General features: G+C 40.8%; 5 protein-coding genes across 6 annotated transcripts; 2 read left to right on the top strand and 3 right to left on the bottom strand.

The window, feature by feature from the left end:
• Positions 1–765: 765 nt before the first annotated feature.
• On the bottom strand, positions 766–2803 carry LOC308404932 (uncharacterized protein). The gene is made up of 7 exons (XM_080895240.1): positions 2464–2803; positions 2145–2319; positions 1973–2043; positions 1525–1698; positions 1354–1451; positions 1201–1272; positions 766–1113 (listed from the first exon to the last, which is right to left on the bottom strand). The coding sequence occupies exons 1-7, from the start codon at positions 2477–2479 to the stop codon at positions 970–972; spliced, it is 750 nt and encodes a 249-aa protein (XP_080751366.1). The 5' UTR covers positions 2480–2803; the 3' UTR covers positions 766–969.
• A 1030-nt stretch (positions 2804–3833) lies between these two features.
• On the bottom strand, positions 3834–5414 carry cox6a1 (cytochrome c oxidase subunit 6A1). The gene is made up of 3 exons (XM_080895148.1): positions 5256–5414; positions 4226–4368; positions 3834–4129 (listed from the first exon to the last, which is right to left on the bottom strand). Exons 1-3 carry the CDS (start codon positions 5398–5400, stop codon positions 4043–4045), a joined length of 375 nt encoding a protein of 124 aa, XP_080751274.1. The 5' UTR covers positions 5401–5414; the 3' UTR covers positions 3834–4042.
• Positions 5415–6901: 1487 nt separating this feature from the next.
• Positions 6902–8474, top strand: LOC308404673 (C-type lectin domain family 10 member A-like). Of its 2 annotated transcripts, XM_080894824.1 has the most exons (7): positions 6902–7019; positions 7098–7181; positions 7296–7382; positions 7485–7535; positions 7620–7759; positions 7851–7966; positions 8088–8474. In XM_080894824.1, exons 1-7 carry the CDS (start codon positions 6950–6952, stop codon positions 8239–8241), a joined length of 702 nt encoding a protein of 233 aa, XP_080750950.1. In that variant the 5' UTR covers positions 6902–6949; the 3' UTR covers positions 8242–8474. The 2 variants fall into 2 exon arrangements, with proteins under 2 accessions (XP_080750950.1, XP_080750951.1); XM_080894825.1 differs by lacking the exon at positions 7098–7181 and having other exon boundaries at positions 6923–7019.
• A 17-nt stretch (positions 8475–8491) lies between these two features.
• pla2g1b (phospholipase A2, group IB (pancreas)) lies at positions 8492–9969 on the bottom strand (the record flags this gene model as incomplete). Its single annotated transcript, XM_080894823.1, has 4 exons — positions 8492–8610; positions 8724–8857; positions 9628–9769; positions 9921–9969. 4 exons carry the CDS (start codon positions 9967–9969, stop codon positions 8492–8494), a joined length of 444 nt encoding a protein of 147 aa, XP_080750949.1.
• A 5596-nt stretch (positions 9970–15565) lies between these two features.
• On the top strand, positions 15566–16506 carry LOC308404496 (phospholipase A2-like; the record flags this gene model as incomplete). The annotated part of the gene is made up of 4 exons (XM_080894568.1): positions 15566–15605; positions 15766–15922; positions 16025–16152; positions 16382–16506. The coding sequence occupies 4 exons, from the start codon at positions 15566–15568 to the stop codon at positions 16504–16506; spliced, it is 450 nt and encodes a 149-aa protein (XP_080750694.1).

The raw sequence follows: 16506 nt of genomic DNA, 5'->3' as shown, positions 1-16506 counted from the left end.
AAGTGACTCAGATGTATCTGCATGGCAGCCATGATAAGAGCTGGTGAAATTCCTTGGACGCTAAAGATGCTCAGATGCTTCCTATCCTTTAGCAGAGGATAGGCTGGAGCGTCCTGTATTAAAAAACCAACATGACTGAGAAATGACGCAAGTCATCACATAATCTCCCGCGCTGAGCTTCGTTTAGGCAACCGCAAGAAAATGATGAACTGTTACAAATCTGTCATGTCATGAAGATGTCTCCTTGTGTGAGACACTGTGTGGTTTAATGAAGTATCTCTATAAATAACCACAACTGGCCGGAATAAAATCATCAAAACAGAACGAGGGTTCTGGTGGAACACCGACTGCATTAGCTGCATCTGCTTAGCAACGGCATCCATTAATGTGACTTCAGAGAAAGGTTAATAAAAGTGGATCAGCAAGAACTCTCTGTCACATCTTTCCTGGACCTCAGGATGTTTTCCAAGGAGCTTGAGAATTTCAATTTAAAATTTTAAGCATAAGATTTGGACCAGTTGTCACAAATACATATAAAAGGCCCTAAAAGTCTCTTCTGACATTAAAGCCATCTGTTGTTGCATTCGTTCATTTAAACCTGCTGTGGTAGAGTACAGTGAACATGGTGCTCTCACAGGCTCCACTTACATGCTACTGTGAACCCTCAAGCAGCCATGCTGCCTTCCATCAGTGCGCTTTAAACACTCTCGTGGTCTGAGAATCGGTGTACGGCAGCATCAGCACCGTTGCATAAGTTGTGTGATGCAATATTGCAAAAAAAAAAGGGTAGTGACATGTATCATTACAACCCTGACCAGCATGTAAGAGATTATGCTGCCTACAGCTGCAGCCAACTACAACCTAAACACACCTCTGTGAGCGTGCCGGGGTAAAAGGCAACATGTCATTTCAACAAATTCTTGTTTTTCCACATAAAAGGATAGAAGTACTTTTGTTTTTTCCTTGCAATCACATCAGCTGCTTGTCAAGTAATAAGATTTCTTTCTCCAGCTTCCTCATTTTAAGTGCTCTGTAAGCCATCTCTTGGTCCCGGTTCTCAATCTCCTTCTTGAGGTAGGAGCAGTAGAGAGACCTGAGGTTTTCTGTCTGCTTCTGTGAATCAGATTACACAAAACATGCGCTCTTGTTGCATTCGTTTCTTCTCATTAGCACAGGACAGCTGTGACAAATGGACCTCACCTCTCCGCTTCTGCCACCAGCTGTAGCCCCGGCCGCGTTAGCACCCTCCTGCAAGCTGCTGCCGTGAACGTCCTGTTAAAAAGAGCAATCCAGTCTTCACGCCAAGTACTCACAGGCAAAAGCTCCAGGAGATGCACGCGCAGCAGTACTCACCCCTTCAAACTGAGTGTCACTAATGTCCGTCTCGTCGCTGCTGAGGCTCTCTGGTTCAGTCTTTGTTATGGGCAGCAGCAGGACAGGGTGGCCCGACACTGCAGCAGCGAAGAAACATTTAAATAAGCCAATGTGGAAACTTTTGCAGGGATGCTCGTGAATTTCACCTACCGCTCATGAAAGAGCTGTCAGACACAGCTGCTGGGTCAATACAGGCGCCTCCAGGGAGAACCTCCACCCTCAGCCCATTGTCTTTGTGATGCAGCACGTCGTCCTCACCCGAGTTCAGAGACGGGGTCGCCGAGCCGCCCTCGTTTCTCATCATTGCAACCCTTTTCCTTTTTGCTGCACAGGGACAGATTTGACAGGTACGTAACACACCTGGACTTTACCGACTCTGAGCCAGTGCAGGAAGAGAAACACTGAATGTTATACAGCTCCGTCATGCTAGTGCATGTATGTGCATAAAGCATTTTAATGATGCGGAGAGTTCATAAGCTCAAAGATCATAAACTCATTCATTTAGACTTAATGATTTGCAGAAAACCACAAAGAAAAACCTCTTTTACGAAGCAACTGCTGACTCGCTGAGATCAAAACTAAGACAAAGTGCTTGCACCTGTTTGCACAATGTTCTTGTGTTTGACTTTTACTTGCTGCCATGTCCTTTTGTAGCCACTGTCTGAGACCCTGTGAAGCAGGAAAAATAAAGATGATGTGTCAGTAGGGTCTATATTCAATAATTTGAATATAGGTCAATCACACTCACACGAGTGAATAAATGTCCTTACGCATTTATTTTATCAGCAATTCTCTGCCAGGCTTCCTCTCTGAGTTTAGAGGCACTGGTGGTGTTGGATTTAGCTGTTAGTATCTCTCTCTCCTCTTCATACAACTTCAGAATGAGCTCCTGCTCTTTGGAGCTGAAAAAATGCGCCCTCTCCTGTTTCCTCATTATCTGAAAATCTGTTTTAAAATAACACAGAAATATAAATGTACTATAAATGTGCACGAATGAGAGTCAAAAACCACGTGATGATTGTTGTTGGTTTTGATTGTTTTTTGGGGGTTTTGTTACAGTTTGTGTGATCTTGCACAAAGTCTCCTCACCTCCGTCTGCGTTCATGGATTTCGATCCGGGTTTCTGCGTGCGACTGATCTTCCCTTTGTGGAGGAGCGGGGACGCGCAGTTATCCGAGATGTTTCAATGCTAGATTTAGTAATCAAATCGTAACCCGCGGTCGCGAGACGGAGTAAAGCCGAGCTTGATCGATGCCACGGTTAGTTACGGCACGAGTCCCATCATCAGTTAGCCTCGAAAAAACCAGAAGCGGGCAAAGGTAAACGGTGTCATTGAGCTGTCTATCAGCGAGCTTTGTTAACCCTGGATTTTCTAATTCGGCTTAAAGCGCGTTCACGTGAAAGAGGTGGAGTCTGTAACAAAGAGCGAGTCACGTGCGCGAATCATCACATCATCACTGATAACGTTAATGGTTGTTGGGTCGGGACAAGCTTACGGAGCTGGTTTATAGACACTGGTGACCTGTGGAAAACGTAGGAGTCATGTCGGGTTTGGGGGGGTAGCCACAGACTGAACGGGCACAAGCCTGACCCAGATTTTACTGAGTGAGACAAAGAAAAGGGTTTTTTCTTTTATGTGTAACAGAGGAAGACAGGTGTGAACAATACACAAGAGCTGCTTCAGCGCTGGAGTTGCAGGCACTCCCTCAGCAAGACATCAAAGCTTTTACTGGGGAAAGAACACTCGTTACTGCCAGCTCCTCTATTAGGACTTCTCAGTGTCTGCTATGAACAGGGTCTATTAAGATTTTGTGTATGATCTAAAAGAAAAACCAAACGATATTAAACAATGATGGCTGCATAGTGTAGTGATTCACGTGACCGTGACCATGAAATCAACATGCTCTGCTACCTGTCGTGACTAAGGCAGCCGATGAGAGTAGCTTTATATTGAAGAATGATAATTATTTACAAACTGTAACTCCTGTGCTTTGTGAGTATGCTTTTTCAATAAAACTGCTGTTAGTAATTAGAAATTGGATCCAAACCTCTCACAAAAAAGGTTAAAATCTGGCCAGAACAGGCCGTCTCTGTGACAGGACTGTTTCATGGATACCGACTGGTCACTGTTTGAGAGCAAGAATGTAGAGGAACATACTGAGACTGGGCTGTTCTATTTCACTTTTTGCACTGGCAACATTATTGTCACAAAATACCGCCAGCTTTTCCCCAGCCAGGATGAGTGACGTGCGGCTCCTCCTCAGAGTCTGTAACAGCACCTACAGGCCAAAGGACAAGGTGCAGTATTCCAGTGCCAGAGCAAACCCAAAGCAGGGCATTGGAACTGCCAAGGACATGTACAGGGTAAACAAACAACAGCCCAACTGGGTAATTCTACTTATTTTCTAACTGGAAATAAAATGGGTCAAACTGCATGGATACATACAAGAAACATGAAGTGAGGTAATAGAAGTTACTTTATTTATGTTAAGTCAGACATTTTGTATAATGGTCCAGAACAAAGGAGCTATTGGTTCAGGTGCCCTGTGTTAAGAGCACAGAGGTAAAACGATTAAAGAGAAAAGAGTAAACTGTGAATAGGAGTGTGGTCCAATAACAACTGCTTAACAAGGACTGATCCCATCTGTGACATCTGGAGGTTTGTTTTTTACTCATGTCCCTCATAGCCATCAGGAAGAGGATTCACATGTGGGTTGTGGAAGAGACTTTTGTTGCCATCACCCCAGGGGAAACGCTAATGGGAGAGGAAGCATAAGAAAAACATAATTAAGTCAAAAATAATGTTTTTTTAAAGGCAGCACTTAAAATTACAAGTCTCATGAAGTCAGACCTTGCTGCGAATGCGGAGATGGGTGTAGGGGACAAACTCTGGTTGCTCATGGCTGTGGTGCTGCTCCTTCAAGAATGTGTTCAACATGCAAACTCCAACACCTGGAAGGGCAACCACGAAGGTGAGGATCTTCCAGGTCTTCCCTGGGGATAAGAAATCAGAATTATTTAACTAACAAGTAACAATAGAAAGAAGAGCGAAAGAGAAGTAAAATGATAACAATGTGCTGACATCTGACACTGTTAGATCATATGAACGCCCCTGAGACAGTCGACAGAGCATGCCCTTGACCAGAACTAAATCCAAGAAATACAACCAGTTTAACTCACTAAAAGACAGTTACATTCAAATCTGGTCCAAAAATACACCATATAAAAAGGCCCCACTGGATGCATGTTGTTACTTTCAGCTGTAAGATTTCTGATAAGATTCTGTAAGATATGACCTCACTTAGTGAATAGTTAGACACGGTTTAAAGTCTCTCTTTTAAAAGACTGTCAATGCGAAATGCAAAATTAACTGTGCATTTATACAAGAACAGTTCAACTTCCTTGCATCTCCACAATTATTCAACTCAAGTCAATTCAGTTCAAAGCTGTCCTTTTCCTTCCTGCTCAAAACGCATGCCTATCCTCTCTTTATCTTAACACTGGTCTGCCTTTCTCGTGTTGAAATAAATACTTCCTTTACAAGCTGTCGGTCATAACGATTATCAGGTGTCTTTGTGACTATCCTTTCATCTTTTGTTGCACTTTAGCTCGTAAGACATGCTGTTCCGTCACACTGCTCCACTTTTAAATCATATTAACTAACAGACTGCGCTGCTGTGAGACACAGACAACAACAAATGCAAGAAAATCACAAGTTTCGGGGGGCAGCGACTACGTGCTCTCCTCTCAAGGATGCATTGCTACTGCTAATGCTAACGCTAGCTAGCTCAGCAAGGTCACTGGATCTAACATAACAGGTCGTCTTAAAGCCAAAACAAATTAAATGCAACCACTTGTGTAAAATAGAGCGTTATAATTACCTGACTGCTCGCCGTGTCCGGCAGTGGCAGAGAGCTGACGCCGGGTTTGGGTCAAAGAAGACCTCAGCAACACTTGAGAGAAACGTCCAAAGGCCGCCATTTTCCTTTCTGGCTGACGAATAGACCGGAAGAGGTTTGTACACATGCGTGACGTAAAGGCCAGACAACTGTGAGCTCTGCTGTGTCACCAAGCGGCGAGATGGAGAACTGCAGCCTGCATTTCACATTAATACAACACAGCTGTAACCGTGATCTGTTTTCTCTGATTTCATGTGATGTGAGGTTTTCTATATGTATCATTCGTATATATTTAATCCCTATAATATCCTGAATATTTATAATTGGGCTATTTGTATTTATTAAAGGTATTTCTCATATTTTGTAACTTTGTAAAATATTGTTATATATAATTTAGTTCAGCCTCCCCTCAGTTTCTGTATATTGTATATTGAATGCAAAATTCAATTCAATTCAATTCAATTTTATTTATATAGCGCCAAATCACAACAACAGTCGCCTCAAGGCGCTACAATAATACATACAGAGAAAAATTCAACAATCAAATGACCCCCTATGAGCAAGCACTTTGGCGACAGTGAGAAGGAAAAACTCCCTTTTAACAGGAAGAAACCTCGGGCAGAACCAGGCTCAGGGAGGGGCGGCCATCTGCTGCGACCAGTTGGGGTGAGAGAAGGAAGACAGGATAAAAGACATGCTGTGGAAGAGAGACAGAGATTAATAACAAGTGTGATTCAATGCAGAAAGGTCTATTAATACATAGTGAGTGAGAAAGGTGAAAGGAAAGGAAAAACTCAATGCATCATGGGAGTCCCCCAGCAGTCTATGTGCAGCAATTTATGTAGCATGCAATACAGTTTATATGGAGGGAAAAAAATATTTCTAATGATCCTGAAAGTCACCTCTATTCTTCAGCACAGCCTGAACTGTCTTAAGCAAGCTTTCTTCTAATTTCTTTAAGTAGTCTGTCACGCTGCTCCAGTAATGTTTGGGATCCTTTCCACATGGTATTGCATGGTGGATCAAAATCTGATTGTACTTTTCTGTGTTTATAATTCACTCAAATTTGATTAGATCCCCAACACCACTGTAGCTAGTTTTTTTTTTTTTTGACTTTCATTTTTTTTTGTTACAGCCCCTAAATTCTCTCAACTTCACCCCAAGAGAATGATTCATGAACCTTAAATAACTATAACACATTATGAACGTCTCCTGTGCCTGGAATGTGTTTCTCTTTAAACAGGGGAGGATTTTGTGGGGTTGCATGGTCAGAGTCCAGATACGCAGATACTCTGGCTGATCAAGGTGAGTGATAAGTTTTATTGGTTGGGATTGTTTGCTCTTGATATGGCTTTGCAGGCTTAGACTAGTGCATGACACAGGGGGTTATAAATGTAATCATCTAAATATCAATAAATACAACAAGTATTTACATAATTTAAATTTACAATAACTCAAATTTTAGCTGTACACCTTTGAAAGTGTTTGCTTTTAGACTATTAAAAGACCAGCGTCTATTTATTGAACCATTAATAGTTAACATAATATGAGGCCTAAAAACAAACAAGAACCATTTGGTTAACCTCTTGTAGTCTGATCATGTCTCTAGACTGAATCCTGGTAACTGCGCTTTAAGTACTTATGCACACATTTGCATCAGCTGATTTCTTTCAGCAATGGAGCTTCAGTATCACCAGGTTGGATCTTTGGATAGAAGCTCTGTCCATGAAAACACCACAAAGACAGGTAACATTTTCACGTCACTTCATTTTAATCAAGTAGTTTCCAGTAGTTTCCAGTGATTTGGTTGGTTACTGTTTGTAGGTATGAAGAGGATTGTGATTTTTGTGCTCTATGGCCTGCTGGTGCTGCTGTTGTTGATTCTGCTGCTGGTAACTGGGATCAAATGTACGACTATAGTCCACAGTGACCACAGTCAAGTAAAGCTGGTTCATTCATATATTATTATATAACTGTAAAGGAATCTAACCTTTTTCTTTCTATCATTCCTTTATCTTAAAGTTTCACAGTTAAGCAGGGAAATCACAGATCTCAAACAGTATCTTGGGAAAACGAACCATGGAGGAACAACATCAGCTCTCAGTTCAGGTTAAAAAACAAAATGATATCTGGTTTGAATATGTGCACACATAAACCTTTTAGTCCTCTTCACAATCTTGCGCTGTCGTTTTGTGGTTTTCCACATTTAAGGCGAGATGACAGTTCACAGTGACGCCTTAGAGGAGCTCACCCCAGTTAGAGGTATTAAACCGCATGCTTTTAAATCATTTATATCAGATTTTATTTCTTTTTACAGTCAACATATGCTAATCGTTATCATAATAGGGACATGCAGCGAAGGCTGGGTGTCTTACCAGAGTAGCTGTTACCTGGTATCCATCACCAGTATAACCTGGAGCAAAGCAGAGGAGCAGTGCAAAGCACACGGAGGACACCTGCTGGTTCTGAACACTGCGGAGGAATTGGTGAGCTCCTTATCACATCAGCTTGCTGTGAACATGCCAGTTAAGAAGCACACATAGTCTTAAACAAAGGGTTTTTTTTAATCACTTCTAGGACTACATTTCCAGAATTGTTCCAATCAAGTATATCTATTGGATCGGACTCGTGGAACGACATCACGAGGGACAGTGGAGCTGGGTGGACGGAACTGACTACAGGTCAACCCCAACGTAAGAGAAATGTAACAAAAAAAAGTAAAGACAGATGAGTGGGAGGAACAAATCGAGGCAGAAGGAAGTCATCACTGTGTGTGGCATCATTATTTCTCCTCCCTCTTCTGATTGTGTTCAGTTTCTGGGATGAAGGTCAGCCAGACGACTGGGAATACAGAGAGAATGGAGAGGACTGCGGGCAGCTTCATCCGCCTGAAAGACGTGAACGCAGGTTGTGGAATGATGCCGACTGTAACATCACGTACCGCTACATCTGTGAGAAAAGGGCATGAGGAACAGGGGAACGCCCTGAGATGACAACCCCGCCCCTTCCTCGCCAGCAAGGCAGACCCTGCATGGCAGGCAGGAGTCCAGAATGATGGAAAAGATGTTACTGGTGCTGATGTGTCACAGAAATAGATGAAACGTGCATGTATGTCTTTAAGTCTTTTCTTGGACAATAAATAAATAGCTATGGAAACAATAGCACTTCTATTCATTTACTGATGTTTTATTTTTTCAAATGATGATGCCCTCTTCAGCTCACTGGCAGCGGTCACTCGGGATGTCAGCATTTTCCTCACTGTAACCAGCCTCACTGAAGCACATGGCTGCATTCCTGTCACACTCGCAGATAAATTTCTCACACGGATCGTTGTCATCTACAAGGGGAAAGGCAGAGAAGACGGTTGAGTGTTTGCTGTACACAGTAAGAGAAAATCTAGCTGTAGACAAGGTTGATCGATAGTACACTGCTGTTGTTGTTAACACTCACCCAGGCAGGTGATAGTTTTGCTGGCCTTGTCACAGTTATAGCTGTATATTTCAGTGTAGGGGTTGTCCAGGATGGCCCAGCAGTCATCGTGCTGCATGGCATCACTGTAGCACTGGTCGTGGACCTGACAGCACCTACAACAAACACAGACCATTAAAGCAACCCTTTTAAATTTACTAATTTTCTTTATCTATATCTATCTGTGTCTATAACAAGCAAAAAGCAAACATTAAAAAATATGTCTGTAACAGTGCGGCTCAGTCCATGGAGACATTTTTAACGCCTTGAGTTCACTAATCAATTTTATCTAATGAGCTTTTAATTAATAAAACAAAAAGAGATAATAAAGCAAAGTTGCACAAGAAACGCTTTTCACTGAACACTGTAAATTCTAGCTAAATTCCATTAATGCAATAGATTTAATTTACACATACAACTGAATGGCTTTTCTGAGGAAACAGTTACTGTGAGCACAAAGGCTCATGGGACTGTTAATGTTCAAATAATGAATTAAGTAGTTTTGTGGTCCTCATGTGGTTTCTACTGTTTGTGTGGCTGAGAAAAGACAAGTTTAACTCGTGTCTGCCATGACCAAGATTAGAGTGAATAAAGATTTCCAGCCTGTGTTCAGCTAAGTAATAATCATGCAGTTGTGCAGTTTGTGGGAAATCTCCTCACATGTGATATTAACACTGCAGAAAAACACTCTTGGGTTTAATGACATTTTTTTTGATACATCCACTTGGATTACATAAACTATTTGCTATTCCTGCTAAGTTTGTTTAAATACTTTGTGCGATACACCGTATAACTCACAGTGACTGTGGGAGACTCAGAGGTGGATATCTCACTGGGGGACAGAACGTGGCAGACAGCATGAGCAGTACGACTCCAGCAATCTTACCTGTCAAGCTCATCAACAGGTGTGCCAGAGCCTCCCAGCCCGCAGTAGCAGCCGTAATCAGCGTAGTCCAGCGCTGGCCAGCTATTGGGTACCGTGCACAGGATCATGGACCTGAACTGCCACAGAGCTCGATAACCCAGCACTACGAGACCCAACAGAGACATGTAGCAGGTTCACATCCCAGAACTGTCTGGCATTGCATCAGGCAAAATCAAAACTCAAGCCTCTTGGGAGATTTTCTGATATCAGTTTCACTGAAAGAGAGCTGTCATGACAAATACTTTTAAACTTACGAGCTGGGAGGCCGAAGAGCACAATGAGCAGAGAATGACTCAGATGCATTTTACTGGAGAAGTGTCTCAATGGTCTTTGGGGTAAAGCTGTTGCTTTATATTGACCGTCCAACTGAGAGGTGGTCCTGCTTTGACCAGCTGCTGGGACTCATCCAGTCCCTTATTTAATACCTTATACAACGTATATGGATCCACATGTATTGTAAATAAGCAACAGGTGCATACACAATCACATGCATATAAGAGCAAGCACAAACACATTAATGCTTTTTATATTTGGTTGATTTTTTTTTCTGTTGTGTAAAGTTTAATTTCCTTTGATCTTATATGCACACCAAACACAAGCAAGGTGCAACCGAAGGTCATGAGAGCTGTGCCAAATGTTAGCTATTTACACAGGTGCATGTTCAAGTTTTAATTTGACTCCAGGTAATCCAAACCCAAGGGAGCACAGAGTAAGCAGAAAATGTAGAAATACATTATAGACCACGTTATTCAGGAAAATTTTAAAAAAAGAAGCCCAAATAGGGTAATTGGGTAACTTTATAACAATGTCAGGCTGTTAAGCATTAGTAGGATATTAGTAAGGTATTGGTGCAGTATTGGTAAGTGCTTAATTCACCATTCCTCCTCCTTAGTGTGTGATAATTATCCGTCTGTTGCTGTTACACCGTGTACAGCAGTCACTGTTACCACATCACTTCTAGTATCATACATTGCCTGGAAATTAGGCTAAGAATGACAGAGATGATTTTTTTCCTGAACATTCACGAGGAATCATTTCCACAACTGGACGACTTGTGCTGAGTTATGGAGCACATAATAGGTTACTAGTGGAGTCCATGAGAAGATAAATGCTGTCTTTTTAGGAGTCATGTTGGAGACAGGAAATGGAAATGCTTGTTGTCTTTTTATTGCTTCTGCTCAGAGAAACACTCAAGTATATGTAGCTTTAGTATACATGCAGCAGTTTTGTTCAAAATAAGAGAGCATAACATGAAAACACAGAAGGCCACATATCTCAAAGTTTCTATGAGTGAATACAGTTGTTTTACTGGTGCAACAGAGCAAAGCCTAACAGCAACGGTCCTATTGAACAGTTGTATCCTGGTGTAACTTAACTGTCATGGCTCTGCTGGTGGTTCTCTTTATTAATGATGCTTTTAAGACTGCTGCTTTTTGTGAGTCTCCCAGAGATCATTTTTGTGTCTTCTTTGATCCACTCTTTGGGTCTTTGTGAAGCAAGGCTGTTTACAGCAGTTACGGTCACAGCACGGACACAGACAGCCTAAATAGGCTCAGCAGTGTTGCCTGTCACAGTCACCAGCAGGTGTGCTAAAGCCTCCAGGCCTGGAGTACCAGTCATTGCTCACTGAATCAAATAAGAGCTACACTACAGAGCAGTCACATTTTAGCATGTAATGTCTCCAGAATGTTTTCAAGATTTCCAAGATGTCAAAGATGTTGATTAAAAAATGCAGAGGTCTTTAAAGAGTAGAGGGATGTTATTTCTTGGACATTTGGGGAATTTCAAAAAAGTTAGGGTTAGGGCTGGGTCTCCAGCTCCCTCAGCACAGGGAGGCTGTTATACTGCCTCCCTGTGGTCACTTACAATAGTTACTGTGCAGCAGTAGCACAGTGCAAGAAGAATGAATTTATAGAAAATAATTCAAGCAGATTAAGAGAAGCTTTGGGGGATTATCTTAATGCGCATTGAGGTTCTGGCATGTTACTTATGTCAGGTTTCCACAAATATTTGCTGACCTTTTTTTTTTTTTTTTTTTTTTTTTTTTGGCCTGTCCCGTTTGGCTCTTTTGTCATCAGAATTGTTGTCTAAAGGCAAAGAAAGATGCCCAACGGATTTACTTTACCAAATTGACCATCCCAGCCTTGCCGTAATGGTCCATTTGATTCACCTTTTATTGTTTATTTTATTTTCACTTGCTTAATACGGGACAGACTTGACTGGGGGAAAGAAGGGGAGAAAGAAAGAGGGAAAGAGAAACAGCTGAGAAGAGGGACGGGGGAGAAGGGCAAAAAACAAAAACCAACAGAATGAGCAGAGAAAAAAAAAGAGAAAAAGAAATAAAAAAATGCATATATCAATCACCTGGATCACCTGTTGAGAAAGAAAAAAGAAAACAAGCAGAAGAGAACAAGAGTAATAGAATAAACAGCATCACAATGATATATGGGAATATGACAGTAAATACTAAATATTAAACATTATTGTGCAGCACATAAGATCAACAGAACACAGTGTGCTTTGAGGTAGGAGCCAAAAAGGGTGTAGTTTGTGGGTGTGATCACCCGTGTGTACACCTGTGAGCATGGACGCGCTTGTTTTTTTAAAAGGTTCCTTCATGTAATGATCTGCTAGAGGGTGTGGGGGGGCCACAGCCCCGTCCTCCAGGGCATGAAGCAGGTATGGAGGAGATCAAAACTCCAGACATATTTGCTGACCTTTAAACACACTCCTAAACCTTGTGGAAACCTTCACAGAAGAGTTGTAGTTGTTATAGCTGCAAAGGGTGGGCCAACATCATATTAAACCCTGTGGGATGTCACTCAAGTGCACATACGTGTGAAAGCAAACGAGCAAATGCTTTTGGCAATACCTAAGTAAATATCAGCTTGACAAATGTAAACTGCACAGTAGAGGGAAAAAAATCGAGTCTAATTAAAATAAACTCATGTGACCCGCAGAGATCCACGTGAGAGCATTTGTTTTTGTCATAGATGTCCTCTTTGTGATTTGTCAGCAGTCCTAGAGGAGAGGTTTCTATGTGACTCTGATACTGGCACTGATACTGATCTCTCTCAGTTTTTAAAGCTCTAACTGTAATTTTGTCTGTAACTTTATTTTTTTAACTACTCAGTGTGCTGTAAAGGTCCAGCACATTCATCATCATGTTCTGCTTCCTTTTGTGACAACACTATGAGATACACATATAAAACACCCCACGTCAGAAATGTGCCGTGGAAAGTTGTGGGAACTGTGGTAAGTGCTGGCTATTTACACAGCTGTGAGGCTGACGAGTTATTTTTAATTCAACTTCCAACAATTCAAATCCATGGAAACACAGAGTGACCAGGGAGAAAAGACCAACCATATAATAGAGGCAAGTAGAAGAAAAATTTTCAGTTAAAAGTAAAAAATATTGTAACAAACTTTCATTATATAAAAATGTGCATAAAATATAAAGGCAGGTGATGGTGATGAAAGCTTAACCCCATAAATAACCGTATATACGTCTCTGAAGCCAGATATGAGGTCACCAAGGTCTCATCTCACATTATATTTTTTGTGCTATAACCTTAAGATTTCTATGTAATGCATATATAATTAAATTAATATTTTAATTATATACAGTCTTCACAGTATATCAAATGAATGTCTGAGCTGTGAGTCATTCACTGACCTTCAGATGGTGACATATTTGTACATGGTGACTGCCTCCTTGATGACGATGACGATGACGATGACGATGACGATGATGATGATGATGATGATGATGATGATGATGATGATGATGATGATGATAACCTTTTACTCCAGACATGTAAATCAAACAAATCAACATACACACATAAAATATAAACGTGACATGAAATACCAACTCAATTGCCAAGTCCAAAATAGAGTAGGAAGGAATACCTACACACTTATTAATCCCTCCCACATGCTCAAAACCAGTTTACCCTGATCACCATTAACCCCACATCCCCCCAATACTTGTCTACACTCGCCCCACAAAAGAGAGAAAGAAATTTTTTTTATTTATCTGATAAATATAGATATAATGATATATCTATCCTTCCAAAACCAGGTTCACAAACGTTTTTGTTTTTGTTGTGATCAAGAACCGGAGCTGTTTTGTGTTTATCAATTTATTTGTTCTCATCTGTTAATGACAACTTCGTCCAGTATTTTGAAGAGTTGTAAAAGCAGAGAAACAGGCCTGTAACTGTATCACTTGTGACTTGGTGTCGATCTCTATTTCTGTACAGTGTTATAACTTCAGCTATTTTCATTTGTGTACAAACTGCAATTGTATGTTAAAGGGTCACTGACGTTTTGTTTTTTTTAGCAATGCCACTTATGTCACACTACTAAGCATCAGAAAGATATAAGTAAGGTTTTAACAAATGCTTAATCCATCATTTATATAGCATTAGTCCTGCTTAGCAGTTTATTACTGCACATATATTATTATGACTATGATTATTGCTAGCAGTGATGCGGTTGCAGTGACAGCTGTAAACGTGAACGGCCTAAACGTAACAGATGGATAAACATACCTGTACTTAGAAATGCCATACTAAGAAGCAGTAATGATGTATAAATGATGAATTAAGTATTTGCTAATACCTTACTAATAGATCTTACTAATGCTCAAAGTGCCACCTTCTTTTCTTCTCGGTGCGTTCAGCTGCACACGTGATCCAGATATCTTTGATGTAACCTTCTGTATTTTATAAATTCTCTAATTAATTAGAGGCTTTTTGTAGACCTTTTATGATCCATTGGTATTCTCCATAATTTTGCTCTTATAAACGTTTTCTGAATGTTTTCCTTATAGAAGGAACTTGAATCTGTGCTTTACTAGTGAAGCCATTATACACAGTTTTCTTTTGGTTGTCAGGATTTTTTGCCAGTTCCTCTTTTTTCAATGGCACTGCACTTTGATTTGGTTTATTCTGACAGGTGTTTAAACTGTGTTTGGCAGAGCTGTTCTGAGAGTGAACGGAGCATATCTGTACGTGTCAGAGTGCGTCTGAAAGGGGCAGTTAGTACCAACTCCAACTGGTTTTTAAAGGGTTTTGCTGGTCTCGTGGCATGGATTTTATTTTCTGGCAGAAAAGGTGGACGATGTGCTGTAAGAGTCCCAAAATGTCATGGCTTTTTTGTATATACTCATGCTGAACATTTGGAAGAACATTTAGATTTTCATTTTTAATTTAACAAACATCAAGTTATTTTTCATAGCATTTAATCCCCCGATCTTCTAATTGAACCTGAAATCTGATTCTGGGGTCTGCTCTTACTCATCAGGTTCACATCAAGTTCACCAGTCTGCTGAGGGAATGATCTTAACTGTCCAATCGCATTTTGTCCTACTATAACAAGCCTTTGTGCCCACTGCCCATAAATTAGTTCAAGTTCACTGTAGTGCATGGTTTGACTACTTATGCATCCCACCACTCACTGCTGCTGAAAAACAACTAGTGGATGAAATAAACTCCTTTGATCGTTCACCTCTCACCTGTTGCTTCAGAATTAGGTCTTTGAATATTCCTTTCCATTATTTTGTGCTTTCCACATGTGATTGAACTGTACCATTTGGTGGTTCATATATAAAAGCATAATTTATAAACTGAAACTTTGATATTGATTTTTCTAAACAAAGTTTAAGAAGCATGTCATAAAAATACTAAAGTGAGGTTTATTACCTTAAATTTACACAGTACAGAAACCGAGTAAATGCTGTTATGTTCTACCAATGAAATACAAGAAAAACAAAGTGTGCTGGCCTAACAGAGCATCAGATTTGATGTTAGTCTTTGACAGATGTCTCCACCCCCTCTCACCTGTACTTATAAAAGCAGGCTGTACCAAATTTCAGGTTCATGTGACTGCAACCATGAATTTGATTACTCCTCCTCTGCTGCTGCTTCTCACGGGTAAGCATGAAAAAGCTTATGTACGTTATTATCAGTCGTGTTTTACACAATGACTGTATCGCTTTAAAAGTTGTTGTTGTTGTTTTTCCTTTACAAGAGATTTTATATATATATAAATAGATAAATTCTCCTAATCGATTTTTTGAGTACGTCCTAACAGCTTGTGCGGTCAGTGGTGCAGTGCTGCCTAAGGCAATGTGGCATTTTGGGTCGATGATCCAGTGCGCCCAGCCCGGTGTTAACCCTCTAAGATACAACAATTACGGCTGCTATTGTGGCTTCAGAGGGAAGGGGACCCCCCGAGATGGAGTGGATGCGTAGGAATCAGACACTACACATCAGACTTGTTTTCAGTTTTTGAAATAGAAGGGAACTTGACATTGTCTCAAACATGCTCTCTCCTCCCGATCCATTTGCAGGTGCTGCCAAATTCACGATAAATGCTATGCAAATAGCAGAAAGATTCCTGGATGCGGGGATGCTGAAGACCTTCCTTACATTATTGATTTCGATTTTACCTGCAATAATCAAAGAGTGACCTGCTCAGGTAACAACAAGTCTTACTAAACAGGCTTACACACACACACACATTTTGGGCAAAAGAAATAGTTAAATTCTAATGTTCTGGGTTTTAAAAAATGTATTTAAATCACAAATTTCCAACTGTCCATGTATGTATGGGACCACGCCACATTTGTAATGTTTAAATGTGTTAGATGTTTAGCTATTACTGTGAAGTTGTGTATTCATGTGCTGACACAGCTCTTTCTCTGCAGCGGCCAACGATACGTGTCAAGCTGCTGTGTGCGAGTGTGATCGTGCTGCGGCTCACTGCTTTGCCCAGAATACATACAACCCAGAAAACAAGAACCTGGATCACTCAGTTTACTGTGCCAACTGA

This window comes from Rhamphochromis sp. 'chilingali' (assembly GCF_963969265.1).
Source record: "Rhamphochromis sp. 'chilingali' genome assembly, chromosome: 10".
Lineage (NCBI taxonomy): Eukaryota > Metazoa > Chordata > Actinopteri > Cichliformes > Cichlidae > Rhamphochromis > Rhamphochromis sp. 'chilingali'.
The sequence above is the reverse complement of the archived record's forward strand: the minus strand, read 5'-3'. Positions and strand labels throughout refer to the sequence as shown.

What these genes read in the sequence shown, in the direction of transcription:
- LOC308404932 (XM_080895240.1), bottom strand. An exon ending in CAAGAACATTGTGCAAACAG is followed by an intron (nt 1,699 to 1,972) that starts GTGCAAGCACTT and finishes GTCCCTGTGCAG; the next exon opens with CAAAAAGGAAAAGGGTTGCA. An exon ending in TGACAGCTCTTTCATGAGCG is followed by an intron (nt 1,452 to 1,524) that starts GTAGGTGAAATT and finishes TCGCTGCTGCAG; the next exon opens with TGTCGGGCCACCCTGTCCTG.
- cox6a1 (XM_080895148.1), bottom strand. Translation starts at nt 5,400, where the DNA reads ATGTGTACAAACCTCTTCCGGTCTATTCGTCAGCCAGAAAGGAAAATG. An exon ending in CGGACACGGCGAGCAGTCAG is followed by an intron (nt 4,369 to 5,255) that starts GTAATTATAACG and finishes TCTTATCCCCAG; the next exon opens with GGAAGACCTGGAAGATCCTC. An exon ending in ATCTCCGCATTCGCAGCAAG is followed by an intron (nt 4,130 to 4,225) that starts GTCTGACTTCAT and finishes CTCTCCCATTAG; the next exon opens with CGTTTCCCCTGGGGTGATGG.
- LOC308404673 (XM_080894824.1), top strand. Translation starts at nt 6,950, where the DNA reads ATGGAGCTTCAGTATCACCAGGTTGGATCTTTGGATAGAAGCTCTGTC. An exon ending in GCTGGTAACTGGGATCAAAT is followed by an intron (nt 7,182 to 7,295) that starts GTACGACTATAG and finishes TTTATCTTAAAG; the next exon opens with TTTCACAGTTAAGCAGGGAA. An exon ending in GACTACAGGTCAACCCCAAC is followed by an intron (nt 7,967 to 8,087) that starts GTAAGAGAAATG and finishes GATTGTGTTCAG; the next exon opens with TTTCTGGGATGAAGGTCAGC.